The 14,527-nt window shown below is 45.5% G+C and overlaps 5 protein-coding genes across 5 annotated transcripts; 2 read left to right on the forward strand and 3 right to left on the reverse strand.

The window, feature by feature from the left end:
- Window positions 1–5,634: 5,634 nt before the first annotated feature.
- Window positions 5,635–7,129, reverse strand: BJ212DRAFT_1378162 (uncharacterized protein). Its single transcript, XM_041336552.1, has 5 exons — window positions 6,629–7,129; window positions 6,455–6,580; window positions 6,262–6,398; window positions 6,121–6,211; window positions 5,635–6,063 (listed from the first exon to the last, which is right to left on the reverse strand). Exons 1-5 carry the CDS (start codon window positions 6,873–6,875, stop codon window positions 5,822–5,824), a joined length of 843 nt encoding a protein of 280 aa, XP_041189587.1. The 5' UTR covers window positions 6,876–7,129; the 3' UTR covers window positions 5,635–5,821.
- Window positions 7,130–8,440: 1,311 nt separating this feature from the next.
- BJ212DRAFT_1579498 (uncharacterized protein) lies at window positions 8,441–9,160 on the forward strand (the record flags this gene model as incomplete). Its single annotated transcript, XM_041342252.1, has 3 exons — window positions 8,441–8,741; window positions 8,791–8,878; window positions 8,931–9,160. The coding sequence occupies exons 1-3, from the start codon at window positions 8,553–8,555 to the stop codon at window positions 9,158–9,160; spliced, it is 507 nt and encodes a 168-aa protein (XP_041189588.1). The 5' UTR covers window positions 8,441–8,552.
- A 494-nt stretch (window positions 9,161–9,654) lies between these two features.
- Window positions 9,655–10,919, reverse strand: BJ212DRAFT_1279025 (magnesium transporter NIPA-domain-containing protein; the record flags this gene model as incomplete). The annotated part of the gene is made up of 5 exons (XM_041331460.1): window positions 9,655–10,194; window positions 10,244–10,341; window positions 10,395–10,638; window positions 10,694–10,753; window positions 10,803–10,919. Coding segments are annotated over 5 exons (1,059 nt in total), but the record flags the coding sequence as incomplete, so codon positions are not given.
- Window positions 10,920–11,624: 705 nt separating this feature from the next.
- On the forward strand, window positions 11,625–12,474 carry BJ212DRAFT_1484262 (uncharacterized protein; the record flags this gene model as incomplete). The annotated part of the gene is made up of 5 exons (XM_041340762.1): window positions 11,625–11,682; window positions 11,732–11,860; window positions 11,917–12,053; window positions 12,102–12,192; window positions 12,245–12,474. The coding sequence occupies 5 exons, from the start codon at window positions 11,625–11,627 to the stop codon at window positions 12,472–12,474; spliced, it is 645 nt and encodes a 214-aa protein (XP_041189590.1).
- A 690-nt stretch (window positions 12,475–13,164) lies between these two features.
- BJ212DRAFT_1378182 (uncharacterized protein) lies at window positions 13,165–14,492 on the reverse strand. The gene is made up of 5 exons (XM_041336553.1): window positions 14,234–14,492; window positions 13,707–14,183; window positions 13,497–13,654; window positions 13,383–13,443; window positions 13,165–13,329 (listed from the first exon to the last, which is right to left on the reverse strand). The coding sequence occupies exons 2-3, from the start codon at window positions 14,012–14,014 to the stop codon at window positions 13,609–13,611; spliced, it is 354 nt and encodes a 117-aa protein (XP_041189591.1). The 5' UTR covers window positions 14,015–14,183; window positions 14,234–14,492; the 3' UTR covers window positions 13,165–13,329; window positions 13,383–13,443; window positions 13,497–13,608.
- Window positions 14,493–14,527: the final 35 nt, after the last annotated feature.

The raw sequence follows: 14,527 nt of genomic DNA on the forward strand, positions 1-14,527 counted from the left end.
GTTGTAGTGCTGCCAAAGGCACCTCCTGAGAAATTGGTCACAACTGCACCACCCAGAGAACCGATACCTTGTGCTACCATTGAAGAAATCCCAGATGAGGAAGAACCAGCATTACCGCACCTTGACCCTATCCCATGATGATGACAGACCTTTTTGACACCAAAGAAGACATATGGACTTCGAACTATGCTCCACCTGTGCATGAACTTGTCATGTATCATCTCGATGATGATGAATTTTTGGTTGAATACCCTGTCGATGCTGCTGAGCTTCAGGTTATCACTAACATCTCCTTGGATACCCTGTTAACCAAAGATGGTACTAGCATTGCAGAACAAAAACCCATGGTTACACCCCTGTCACGACCAACAGAATACATCAAAACCAGTAATAAAGCACAGCAGTTTGCATTAGCAGCTGGACTTGAGCAAAAGAAGAAATCATTCGAAGAACTTGTCCCTTCCTACCTTCATGATTTCACTGATATCTTTGCTAAGGACAGCCTCAACCAATTACCACCCAAACGGCCTGGTATTGACCATCGTATTGAAACTAAACCTGGTTTTATCCCCAAAACATCAAAGGTGTACCTGTTATTGGAAGTAGAGCGTACTGCTGTCAAGGCTTTTATCGATGAAATGTAAAGAAGGCTTTATCTCTGAATCGAAATCACCACAGGCAAGTGGTTTCTTCTTTGTAGGGAAGAAAAGTGGAGATCTTCATCCCTGTCAGGACTACTGATACATCAACGACTGGACAGTTAAGAATGCTTACCCTCTCCCATTACTGCTTTCATTAGTCACTCAGTTGCATGGTGCCAAATACTTCACAAAGATGGATGTCCGTTCTGGTTATAACAACATTCGTATCCACCCCAATGATAGATGGAAAGCTGCTTTTACCACAGAATATGGTCTTTTTGAGCCAAACATCATGTTTTTCAGCCTTTGCAATTCCCCTGCTACTTTCCAAGCATATATGAACTGGATGTTCCAACAGGAAATCAATGAAGGATGGTTGGTCATTTACATGGATGATATCTTAATTTTCTCAAATGACCTACCCTCCCATCACAATTGTACCCAATGCGTTCTGGAAAGGATTCATAAAGAGAAACTCTTCCTCAAACCGGAAAAATGCACCTTTGATGCAGAAGAAGTGGAATATTTGGGCATGATCATACAACCAGGATGTGTTGTGATGGATGTTGCCAAAACTGAGGGGATTAGGAATTGGCCTACTCCAACAACAGTAAAGGAGGTTCGGTTGTTTCTAGGATTTTGCAATTTCTATCGAAACTTCATCTCTCATTACTCCGACATCACCAGGCCACTAATAGATATAATGAAGAAGGCCACTATATTTCAGTGGTCAGATCTCTGCACCACTGCCTTTTCCATGTTGGAAGATTGTTTCTTGAAGCAACCTGTCCTTTGAAATACAGACCCAAGTTGGCAGTTTGCTGTAGCAACTGATGCTTCACTAGTCACCACTGGTGCAGTGTTGCTACAGATTGATGACAATGGAATGTACCACCCATGCGGATACCTATCACAAACCCTGAACCCCACAGAACAAAACTATCAGATATTTGATCGCGAACTCCTGGCCGTCATTTGTGCCCTGACCAAATGGTGTCACTATTTGGAAGGAAATCCCCATCCCGTCCTTGTCTTCACTGATCATAAGAACCTCCTATACTTCTGTTCGGCCCAGAAGCTTACTTGCTGGCAAGCCCATTGGCAATTGATTTTGTCTTGCTACGATATAGAGCTTCATCATGTTGCTGGATCCAAGCTTGCTGCCCCTGACGCCCTCTCCCGTCAACCTGATCATGGTGCAGATTCTGACCAAGATAACTCTGACGTCACTCTACTACCCGACTCCATGTTCGTTTGCCTCCTTGATGTTGAACTTATGACCACTCTTGCGAACCCTGATCCCTCCAATCCCGACCCCATCTTCCAAGCCGCCTCTGATGCCCTTGATGGGTTATCTCTTCCCCCGATTAAATCTGCACTCGCTGATTGGACAATTAAGGATGATATCCTTTATTATAAGGACCGAGCTTATGTCCATCCCGCTGGACGGCATCTTATTTTAGAATAATGTCATGATCACGCTACTGCTGGTCACCCCAGTCACTTTAAAACTGAAGAACTCATCAAATGAGACTTTTGGTGGCCATCTATGGGTACTTATATCCACCGATACATTGAGGGTTGCACCCTTTGTCAGCAAATGAAGTTGGATACCCATCCAACAACACCACCTCTTATCCCAATCCCCTCTGCCACCACTGCCCCATTTACCCAGGTCTCTGTTGATCTTATCACCAGGTCTTCCTCTGTGTGCTGGTTTTGACTCAGTGATGGTCGTGGTCGACCATGGCCTTACGAAGGGGGTAATCCTTATCCCTTGCACCAAAACCATCACTTCTGAAGGCATTGCCAAGAAATTCTTCAAATACGTCTACCACAGATTCAGACTTCACAAGAAAGTCATTTCTGACTGCGGACTGCAATTTGTATCGAAATTCTCAAAAGCCCTCACCAAGCTTTTGAATTATGACATAACCACATCAACCGCTTATCACCCTCAAACTGATGGCCAGACTGAACGGCTTAATCAAGAACTTGAAACCTATCTCCGTATCTATTGCCGAAACCACCCCAAAGACTGGGTAGAACATCTCCCAATGGCAGAATTTGTGCATAACCATCGGAAACATGACTCCCGCAACACTTCACCATTTTTCCTAATGATGGGATATGAACCAAGAGCTCTTCCTCACGTACTCCCTGACTCTACCATCCCCACAGCAGAAGAGAGACTCCACTCACTCCAGAAATCTAGAGAAGAAGCATTGTCATGCCATAATCTTGCCATGCAGCGAATGGCAGAATGAACTCACAGACAGAAGTATCACCCATGGAAAATAGGAGATAAGGTTTGGTTATCAGGAAAGAATCTAATCACACAGCTACCATCACGCAAGCTCACACCAAAATGATATGGCCCTTTCCCAATCATTGCCATTCTCTCCCCTATCACATTCACACTCCAACTACTGCCACAATGGAAAGTACACCCCACATTCCATGCTTCTGAATTATCGTCCTATCATGAGACAGAAGTCCATGGTCCAAATTCCATGATCCACCCCCAGACATCATCAATAACAAAGAAGAATATGAAATCGATGTGATCTTATCACATAAAGGCACAGGTAAATGAAGATGCTATCTCTTATCCTGGAAAGGTTACTCTTCTGCCAGTAATGAATGGGTCCCAGAAGAGAACCTTAGCAATGCCACCAATATCCTTACCGCATATAAAAAAACTCACAAATTGTAGACTCAGAACAATGTCTCTTGAACGCCTACACCTCTGCATACAGCAGCATCGAAGAACTCACTGCTGCTATGAACACTGTATCCGAAAACATCACCAACCCATTGTCCCTTCTTGACAACCAAACCACCACCGCCACTAACCTCGCCAACAATGCATCCTCCCCAGTAGTTTCCCCACCTTTATCTGACTCCATGCTGACCAGTGACTCCACCCTCACTGATTACTTCACAATCATTGATCAAGTCGAAACTAGCGCCTTGTTCGAATCCGCTCTCACGTCCCAACAATACGCTATTGAGATAGACCAGTCTCCTAGGAGAAAGAGGAGCAATCTCCAGTGGGCTCATCATCTGAATCATTAGGGACGCTAGTCTCATTGAACACACCGCTAATCTCCTTGATGATGAATGTCACAAAACCATATTCTGCCATCTTCATATACACATTTGTAATACTGCAATCCATCTGTTGCCTGATGATACTAGAGAAGCTATCAGAGAAGCTATCCACATCATCACAGAATGAATCACCACAGACCCAGTCACACGACCTCCATCCCCGCATGTTGCCACTCCAATCCCACCACCTATTCTTCCAACAACTACCATGGAGCATTCAGATGATAATATCCCTCCTATTGCTGTACTTAACATACCAACTTCTCCTTCTCCTACCCCCATTGCACCCACTACATGCCAGTACCCTACCAGGTGCAGATCTGCCTGCATTGCCAAATGAACAGCTTCAGCCTCACCGTACAGAGATCATAAGTAACTGATCTAGATCTCCTTCCCCACCCTGCATGGTCAGTCCACCACCACCACCGTAAAAACAGCCACCATCAACAATGTTGTATGTCGTAACTGTCACATCACCAGGCACCACCATAAGAACTGCCCAGCATATTACTGTCAGGTTTGCAAAGAGTATGCACCTGGCCACTTATTGGTCTTTTGTAAAGACCTGAAAGGGGAAGTGGTCATTCCACTGGTTTGGACTGACACTGGCTTCTATGAAGCTCTCGCTCATTGGGAGATTGAGCAGGATGCTATTTATCACACCACCGAGATGGCTGATAAATCATCTTATACAATCACAGAGGAGCAAAACAACTTGCTAGACTCTAACTTCAACACCGACCCTGTCTACTGGGCAAATCAGGATAACTGAAGTTGGTGACTTCATTCCTAAACAAGGGGTAATGTTACAGTCACATACGCCCCTATTCATTTTCTCCACTTCAACCTACTGTGTATTATGTCATGAGCCACATAATGCCACTGCTAAACTTATCTCCAACTCATATGTTGTATTACATCACAACCGTAGCTACCGTTGCTAGATGACCTATTTCTGTTATCACTTATGCATTTCTTATCTCTGACTCATTTTGTTCTCACACTTGCCCTAAAGCACAGTAGCCCACTATAAATAGTCCTCTTGTATGCTTTGGTTGCTTCACTTTAATCTTACTAGATTCTACCTGAAACATCCTTTGCTTAGGACCCCCAATCCTAAGTTGTCTGAACCGATATTCAAGTTAGAGACACTCTCTCTACCTTGTCTTACAACCCTTGCGTTTGCAAGGTCTTAATCGTAATGTCAGCCATTGCTCTTATCGAGCTGCTGCCATTATACTATTCTAGTTTGTAACAAGCGGCCCACTAGACTGAACATATAAAATGAGTGCCCCACTAAGTGGCTCACTTAGTGGGGCACTCATATGACATGCACACAAGTTTAGGGTTGTTGTCAGAGGCTAACTCTCATACATATTCGTGTACATATTCATAATATATGTGCTCTCTGTCCGCCCAACATAGCCGCACTCTGTCCCTTTGCCTGATTTAATACATTGTTAAAATTTGTCACATATTTGATCATATGGCATGTCCACCATTTATATCTGAATTTGTCTAGTCAACATATACCAATTATTTTTGTTATCTGGTTATAAATATAACAATAAGGTAAATTGATACCAACAAATTCAGCATTTTTGTCCTTGCATATCCCTAATCTGATTATCAATCTGGGGTCAACACTAATTCTGGACATTTTTTGACTATGATAATGGATCTTAAGACGAACTATATTCTTTTAAATATTAACAATTTGTTCATCAATTCGCACGGGATCTGTTGCAGACTTTTATCTGGCTGTGTCTCAGGTGCTATAAGGTGCGAACTTTGAGAATCACTAATGATTGGGTCTAGTGACCTTTAGAAATTAGATGATCCAGGAGCAAGTGTCTGGGAATTAAGCGTTTGCGCATCATTTTTGTTCTTTGACCTACATATGCAAGCCTTGAGTCTGATATTCTGGATCACATTAATTTACATCCGCTCGTTCTATAAACTTATAATACGACAGTTCTTCCAAGGCACCGATAACCACCCTCCTTCCACGGTAGCTGAACAAGTGCGGTGAGCAAGCAGGCGAGCAGTGTGATATTCCTCATGCATCACGATGTGACGCGCTGATGTCTGGGGAGGTCAACCGTATCTTTGGAACGAATAACCTCGGTTTCGTCGATATGAATAGCGTGTTCGAGAGACCAATCCATGATTTTCTCGAAGTTCCTGCATCGATGACGGGTGTTGAAGTTAGGGTAAGGGACCGTGTGTCCCTGCACCCAGTACCATGTGATCATTGTCACGTCGGCATTACACATAATATTCTGTCTTATCATTTCGATACAGTGATCTGTACCGTAACGGTATACCATAAGTAATAGTGCCTTAAGGCAGAAATGATATTCACCAAGATGCAGACGGACTGTTTCTGGGGTGGTTTGGAACGAAATATCTGCGGGCTCGTAATACTCCAACCAAGAGGCTTTGCGAAGCAAGTTCTACACAGGTGAGCCAAGAATGAACATATTGTTAGTGTAGTATGGCTTACTACACAATGCAGTTGGTGGGCGTATTCCAAAGAGGCCATATAACCTCCGCCAACTTTGTCCGGATATCTGACTTTCGAACGCAAATTTGTTGCGCCTGCTTTGAGCATCTCCTCATGGGTCATCCGAACTGGCGCCACTGGGTTTCACGGAGGTGGTCAATTAATAACTAGTGTAAGGAGACCAATGGCGCACCATTACGACCTATTCTATTCCAAGCGGCATCAACTTCTGGGGAAGGGGGGCCACGATAGATGGAAGGAAAGTTGAGGGTTCCGTTAAACCTTGCAATCATGGGCTCGATAGCAACATTTGCTGGAGCTGTGATGAGTTAATAACCATGCCGTTCGATGTAGTCCGTCCACTCACAGTATATGCTAGGAATGTCATTGCGCAGGCGAGTCGAAGGCGTACGCATCCATAGCGTGAAGGAGAGAACCGATGTGCAAATAAGTATGCCATGAGTCAACCACAGGCGAAGGGTACGCGGCTTGAGACGAGGATCTGCACTTTCTGCATCACCAGCTAGTTTCTCGCTGTCATCGTCGACAGTGTCAACAGGAGAGTACTGTGAGAAATATTTAACCATCATCTTTGGGTAAGGTACGTTTGTCATTGAATCCGAGGGAGTAGGGACGGCTGGGGTCTGAGAGGGTCTAGGTCTAAGACTCAAGAGCCTTTAAATTTGTGTTGGGGCTATCGAAAATACGCTGCACCTATCACAAGTGCTGACCTTGATCATCGCATACGTAGCGTGTATTATATGAATATCGATGAATTATGAAATGATGCATGAATCACCGGTCTAGGATAAGCATGGTGACTTCAAAGCTTCACAATCAGGGCAAAGTAAAAGATTCTGCTCTGCACACGTGGCTGTGCTAGCAGAAATATTGTAGACTAACTATTACATATTCGGTAACACGATGTCACACGTATACTTAGGTTATCCGGTTCAAGCTGGCTACTAGAAGAAGCCTCTCATGCATGATGCATCATGATGCACCGACTGGCATGCATATAAATTAAGATGGTAAACACGTCCTCTCGACTTGGAAGTGACTTGCTACGTGTCGTGGCAGCTAGATAACGCTGGACAACTACGAATTCTGCACATTCCATTAGGCAACTACACAACTCATCATGGCTTTGCAACATCTTAATCAGCGATCTTTACAAGTGTCGACGTGGACGCCCTCGATTATTTTAGGCGACTACTAGTCATTCCAATTCAAAGGAAATGAATAGAGAAACCTCGGAGTCACTCTCAGACCGCCGCTGCACAAATTAACGGGCCAAATGCGGCCGCTGGTCATCCAAGGACTTGCTTCAGGAATCTGCATGGTGCACCTGGCCCAGGTGCTGCTGGGTGTTGGTATACCCGCCGGAAGCCGCGGTCTTTTGAAGGCAATTGGAGTTGCTATTCTACGAGTCCATCATACGTCAATGATTCATTTGACCCACAGATGGAGAGCTGCAGAGTCCACTGGTAACTAATTCGCGCGCCCAAGAGACAAATAGAAGGCCATGGGTAGATACACCATCATGAGGCCATAGCCAATCATGTTGCTCTAGGAGTGTCAAGAGCGCTACTGCCCACGACCTAACTGGGAGCAGCCTGGAACGCGATAAGAGGAAAGGGGTGATGTGTCGCCATGTCATTGTGAAACGTGGCTTCGAGAGGAGAAAGGGTCTGGGAGATCTGATACCGTACTCCCTTTTTTTCTCTTACTGCGACGATCCAGAGAGATTACACCAAGTCCCTGACACCGCCAAATCGAGCCTCATCAGATTTCCCGAGCACTGTCACAGCTTCTGGGATGGATAATGGTTTTACAGGTGATCAAACATTCTAGCTGCCTGGTTCACACTCGGCTCATCAATTACAGATTCAGATTTTCTTTCGCAACTCATGCGTAAGGAATACTACTCTCGGTATTCTCCTTCCGATGTGGTCGACGATGATGGTACCAAGCTCCTTGATAGTGGTATAGCAACTAGTCCTCCACCAAAATATCGCTTCCTTCACTTATGGCCATGGCTAAGCCATGGTATGCTGATGTTCATAACTTTGGTGTTCTTCACACAATGGGCACAGGCGCCTTCGATAGATGACGTAGTTCTGTTCTGTAGGCGGACAACTAGAGTCAGTGCACAAGATCTTACTAACCCGTCACAGCTCCAGCAAATGAGGCAGTTGAATCCATTGGCATCGTAAAATTCAACAATACTTCCATATACCGTGGCAGACCATCCCCAGAGCTCAACGCCGCTTGGGATAGAATATCTGTCAATGGTTTCACCTTGTGCTTTGCTCCCATCACAGGCCATTGCTGACGGAAATCATTTTGAAGCGCGCCCAATTCAGATGACGCGTGAGCAATTGCTCAGAACAGGGGGAAAACCTTCTCCTGCCATGGCTAAGTATCCGGACAAACACGGCGGAGGTTACATGGCAACTGTAGAAGTCATTCACCAGCTTAGTCAGTTGTAAAATAGAGGCTGGTCGATCTTTGCTCAATCCTCTTTAGGACATGCTTCGCAGAGCCAGCTGGGGTGACCAATACTACCATTATGCAAACATGTACGAATCCCCTGAAGAATTTCGTACTCATCTCAGTAGGTATATTGTTCTTTGCTCTGCCCACAACCTGCTTACGTCGCACTTCAGACCACTGTATTGAGATACTCAGGCAGTTCACTATGTGTACTGGTGATGGGATCATGGTAACTCATGATTGGGTGGAGGGAAGGACAACTCCATTCGCTGATTTCCACGTTCCTCACCAATGTAGAAACTTTGAGAAGATCTTAAATTGGGTCGATGAGCATCGTGTTTTTGTCCCTAAATCCGAGATGGTCCGCTTGGACGATAACGTGGACCTGCCTTCCCCCCCTTGATCACATTCTGCACGTATCTTCTCTTTATGAAGCACCCTCTCCCTATTATAGTGGATATAGTCACAGAAACGTTTAATATATAGTTTAATTTCTACCCCAGGCTACCTGTGCTCATGGCGGGCTGGAGTGTACTATTAAGCAAATTGCAATCCATCTTGACTTACTCATCTTGTTTTTTTAAAATATTTCGACATCAAAAATGAACATCAATCGACAGTGGATGGTATGAACGATTGCATGATGGCCTAGGTTAGGCGAGCCTCTGGAGCCTTACGGATTGCTACTGTCAGATATGTGCCTTGGTCCTTGACAGAGACACAAACTTCATTGCTTTTGGCCACCGAAATTTTCGACTTTAAATACAAATGATTGACGCACCAACAATATGACAATTCTAACAAGCTCCCAAATATTTGAGAAGACATCTGATGAGCGACAGCACAATATTCGTTTGGATCAGGTCACCAAATAGTTTGCTGTCGTTGCCAAAGACATCATGAAGTTCCACTAGTACTTTCCACGTCCCTATCCCTATGATCTGCTCGATCCCTCGGCGGGGTATGAGCAAGTAGCAAATTTCGTGCAGGAGAATAGCCTGCCAGGCTTACCGTGCTTTGTTTATTCCTAAGCACCGGGGTCTCGCGCACAGCTCTCGGTATTACAAGGGCCGAGCGACTTCGTGCATTCAATGAGCCTACAGGGACACCCCGCACGTTTCCACTCGGTGCAATTTGCTCGCCTGCGTCGCCTGTTTGCCTGCTAACCTCATTGGTGAGCTGTCCTACTTCTTCGCGGTTGTTCCCATTGGCCCACGCTATGATGAACACCCCCACAAATGTCGCACCACAGCCATACATAAATGTGACCATCTGGTGGAATGTAGCCCTTTGAAAGTCCTTGTAAAGGACAGCGGATCCGATAACAGCAGACAGCGTAAACAGCACAAATTGCGTAGGTATGACGATTTTGGAGTCAAAACGCTTTAACGCTCGGTTCAAAAACCAGATTTGGAGAATGCCTGTGATGATTAGAACCTGCACAGGATCAGCACATGAAACGGAATGGAAAGCAATGCTAAGATACCGCAAGGATGGGATAGGTTATCCACTCCGCAAATATTTTGCCCCATTCTTCCATCAGCAACGTGGAGATAGCCTTAGTTGCTAGAACCGTGAATCCACCTGACACCGTTTTATTAGCTCATATTTGGTTTGATTCAAACCGACAATCTCACCAAATATTGCGCAAAGCCCAACGTCAACAACCACAATTCGCCTGCCGAAACCACTCTCGCCGAGCCCCGCTAGTACCATAGCCCCTACCAAGTATATGATAGTAAATACTACGAACGAACGCTGTGACATAGCCGCAATCAAGGCGTCTGGTGCAAGGGGCGGTGGACCTTCATCATACGAAGGCGTAGAAAGAACGACAGTGATCGCTCGTATCATTGCGCACAAGATGCCAGCGAGATCGTGCTGAAAATAACCCTATAAACATGATGATTCGACAGCAACCCAGGCACAATCCTACCACGCGAAAACGCTCTTTTAAAATGAGTGGAGCGAAAAAGCAGTTAGCAATGAGTGCGAACTGCAATATCACTGAGTAAAGATGGAAACAACTAACAGAATGCACTGACAGTGCCTAGAGGAGCAACCACAGAGGCCGGTGCAAATGCATATGATATGAAGTTGCCCGTTTCTCCAACTGAATGTTCATTAAAATGAATCCAGACCAATGACTGAGAGAGTACTTCGGGGAATCTTAGGTAAGTTTGAGCATGACGCTTGGGGAAAGCAACTTTGTTTGTCACTGAATTCAAAAGTCGAGCCAAAGCCAAATCGGTGGAAAAACGCCCCAGAAGGTTTTTTTAGGTGCTTGATCGATTGATCCCCCAGCTTCGCCAAGGTTTGAGGGTCCGCGGAGTATATTACCCCGCGGCTCAATGCAGGGCTCGATAGGAAGCAGAACGGTGGTACCTCAACTCTAGTTTTTTTTTTGGTTGTTTTAGGCAGTGACAGCCAAGAATCGCGATTTCAAAAGATGGAATCACTTATTCGCAAGACACGGGACACCGATGATTGATTCGCTATAATGGTAGTAACACTCCTTACTTGCTGTAACAACCAGAAAAAATTTCTGCTAGGTCCTCCCGTGCCAATCAGGCCTGCCAGATCTCAGGAGCACTAAAACTGCTTCCTGCACGAAGAAAGGCAAGTCCCGTTTTTGCGGTTACTACACCCTGGCTGGCTGTCCTTACATTTGACCTACACGAGCTTCAGACCCAAATTTTCCTTCCGGAATTATGTACAAGGAATACCACTCTCAGTATTCTCCTGTCGATGGAATAAATGATGATGATGCTCAACTCCTTGATAGTACAGAAACCAAACATCCGTCAAAACCTTGCTTCCTTCACCTATGGCCATGGCTTAGCCACGCTGTGCTGATGTCCACGACGATGGTGTTCTTCATCCTATGGGTGCGGATGCCTTCTATAGATGATGTCGTTCTGTACTGTGGGTGGATAGATAGGTTAGCACTTGGGACCTTGCTTACTTGTCACAGCTCCAGCAGATGAGGCCATTGAATTCATCGGCCCCATAAAATTCAACGGAAGTCTAGACGCTCCTTCCATTTACCGTGGCAGTCCGTCCCCAGAACTCGATGCGGTTTGGGGTGACATAACTGTGGATGGTTGTGCCATACCTCACTCACTTTATATGCAACCACTAATATAAGATGTTATTCAGCCCGCTCAGTTCGTATGACGTTTGATCAACTGCTCAGAACGGGTGAGAAGCCTTCTCCCGCCATGGCTATATATCCAGACGAATATGGAGGAGGTTACATGGTGACAATTGGAGCCATTCACATGCTCCATTGCATAGTCAGTTGCAATTTCAGGGAAGCTGGATCTCTTCTCACTCCCGTGTAGAACATGCTTCGTAGAGCCAGCTGGGGCGATCATTACAGATCCTTTGATTATTCCATCCACGACTCCCCCGAGGCATTCCGCACTCATCTCGGTAGGTATATTGATTCCTTACCATCGCAAGTCCTCCTCATATTTTACCTCAGACCACTGCATCGAAATGCTTAGGCAGGATATTATGTGTCGTGGCGACGTGACGATGCTCACTTACAACTGGGTGGAGGGAGTCGAAGATCCTTTTCCCAACTTTAATGTTCCTCATCAATGCAGAAACTTCGAGAAGGTATTGGATTGGGTAGACGAGCATCGCGTTATTGTCCCTCAATCCGATATGGTCCGCCTGGAAGATACTATCGACCTGCTTTCCCCTCCTTAATCGCATTCTTGACATAATCCGCTTCTGTAGTCACCTCTCACTTCTATATGATCCGTGAATGAATTAGTAATTAGCACCCGACGCTGTGGAGTCCTATACACACCTTCTTGAATCACAAATCTGGGATACCCGGCCGGTTGGCTCTTGTGGCACCAAATGTGCTGCGAATTTCATTGCATCAAATACCAGATCACACTGTTCCCGACTCCTAACGTTAGGTTCTTGTCGAACACGATCAGTATCCCATCTCCCAAGACCTCTGACGGCTGCATGCGTTTGAGCCTTTTCCGAGGTTACAATCATTTGACACTTATTTGTTAGATGCTTGTCCTTATGTCTGTCATTCAATTCTCACTGAGCCGTTTTTCCGTTGTGCATGCCTCGCCATTAAAATAAAACAAGAGCGCACACTACACACATCAGAACGGTATGGCCCAGTGTACTACTTTCAATTCTTCTGGTCTCGCTGAAGCCTCATCGATGGACGCTTCTTCGGTCATTGGTTCTTCCAATGTGACTGAGGACGACTTGACAGTTAAAGGAGTGAGGCCACACCATTTTTCTGACGATCAGACGCACTATGCCCTTAGCTTGCGCACATTCTTCTGGCCTCTGACCCTGTTCACATTTCTCATTTGGTGGTGAATCCCGATAGTTTTGGTCAATCTGTTGAGAACCACCATCCTAAAGCTTCACACAAGCTCGATAGACATCTCATGGACAAGGACGAACAATTGATAATACGTCTAGCAACCTAAGCTCGATTTCTTTTGTATCCTTGTAAGCAATACCTATATTCTGCTTAATATTTTTTGTAAATGGTCCTGTATAGAGATCCGGTGTTGCGTAGTTGCACTGTATACAATGTACTGTGAGATCCATCGTGTTTGATGTGAAACAAGGCTTACTACACCAACGACACAAGTTGTTATGCTTAGGCGCCTGGGTTTGGTCACAGCTCTAAAGATTCTTCGTGCACGATAAGGCTAGCGCGATGATATTTGGTGCGAAACAATGCTTACGGGCGTATCTGGCTCTGCGCGAGTAGGTGGTTCTGCGTAAGTAGTTGGTTCTTCATAATTGCCCTGCGCACATTGTAACGTCAGGTCAACACGGTGGGATTTGATGTGCTTACTATGGCGATGCTACGCTTGTCAAGGTCACCAACTGCGCGAGCAGCCTGCGGACATCGTATGACAATATGATAAGGTTTGACGCGAAACGAAGCTCACTGGTACTGTCCCAGCATTGACAGCCGCCAAGTTGAGGAGAACAACGAAAACAGCAGTGGAAAGGCGAATAAACATGATGATGAGTTGATCTCACTAGTTGTCCAAACTATATATAAAGGAATTTCCAAGCATATGACCGGCAGAAACGGTCCAGCAACATGAATTGTCACATAGGAAACCAAGTCCGTGTTATTGTGTATTAGGAAGTGACTACGGCTTCCGATTTCGATTTCGAACGCTGCACGGATTGTTGGATTATCCGTGATTCGATCGTGATTGCCTTTTTTTCCGACACGACGACATGACATCTTGTCCAACAATTTTGATTGAGGGCAGTTGTCAGTACCTGGATCGTGGCAAGACGATACTTATCAATCAACAAGTTCCACTTCTTGCGGAGCCGCTCGATGCATGCCAGCGAATGAAGCCAGGGAAATTTGAATGTGGCGTGTCATGTAAGTGCCAGCCACAGTAATCCTGTGCTGCCATCAGGATGATTGTGGTTGAAGCGGATTTCAGTTTCTCACAAAGGCAACCGGCCAGCGACCCTCGTTGCGATAATTGGGTTTGGGAATCATGGCTGCCGCATGGTGACCAGAATGATCGTCGAAAGCCAATTCCATCGCTTTAGTGTGCTTGCCCCACAATGGAGAAAACAGCGGAGAATGTGGAGTCGGATACATGTCAAACTGACAAGCTCGCAGTACACTCGCAGAAATGAATTATTGGTGAAAGGGATTGGTCAGGAATGCATGAGGCCTTGAGGACGAGAGTCGTGATCGCGAGGTACAGACTCCGCTTGAAGTTCCTGGGGCACCTAA

Source organism: Suillus subaureus, assembly GCF_016647635.1.
Source record: "Suillus subaureus strain MN1 chromosome Unknown BJ212scaffold_32, whole genome shotgun sequence".
NCBI classification, from domain to species: Eukaryota; Fungi; Basidiomycota; class Agaricomycetes; order Boletales; family Suillaceae; genus Suillus; species Suillus subaureus.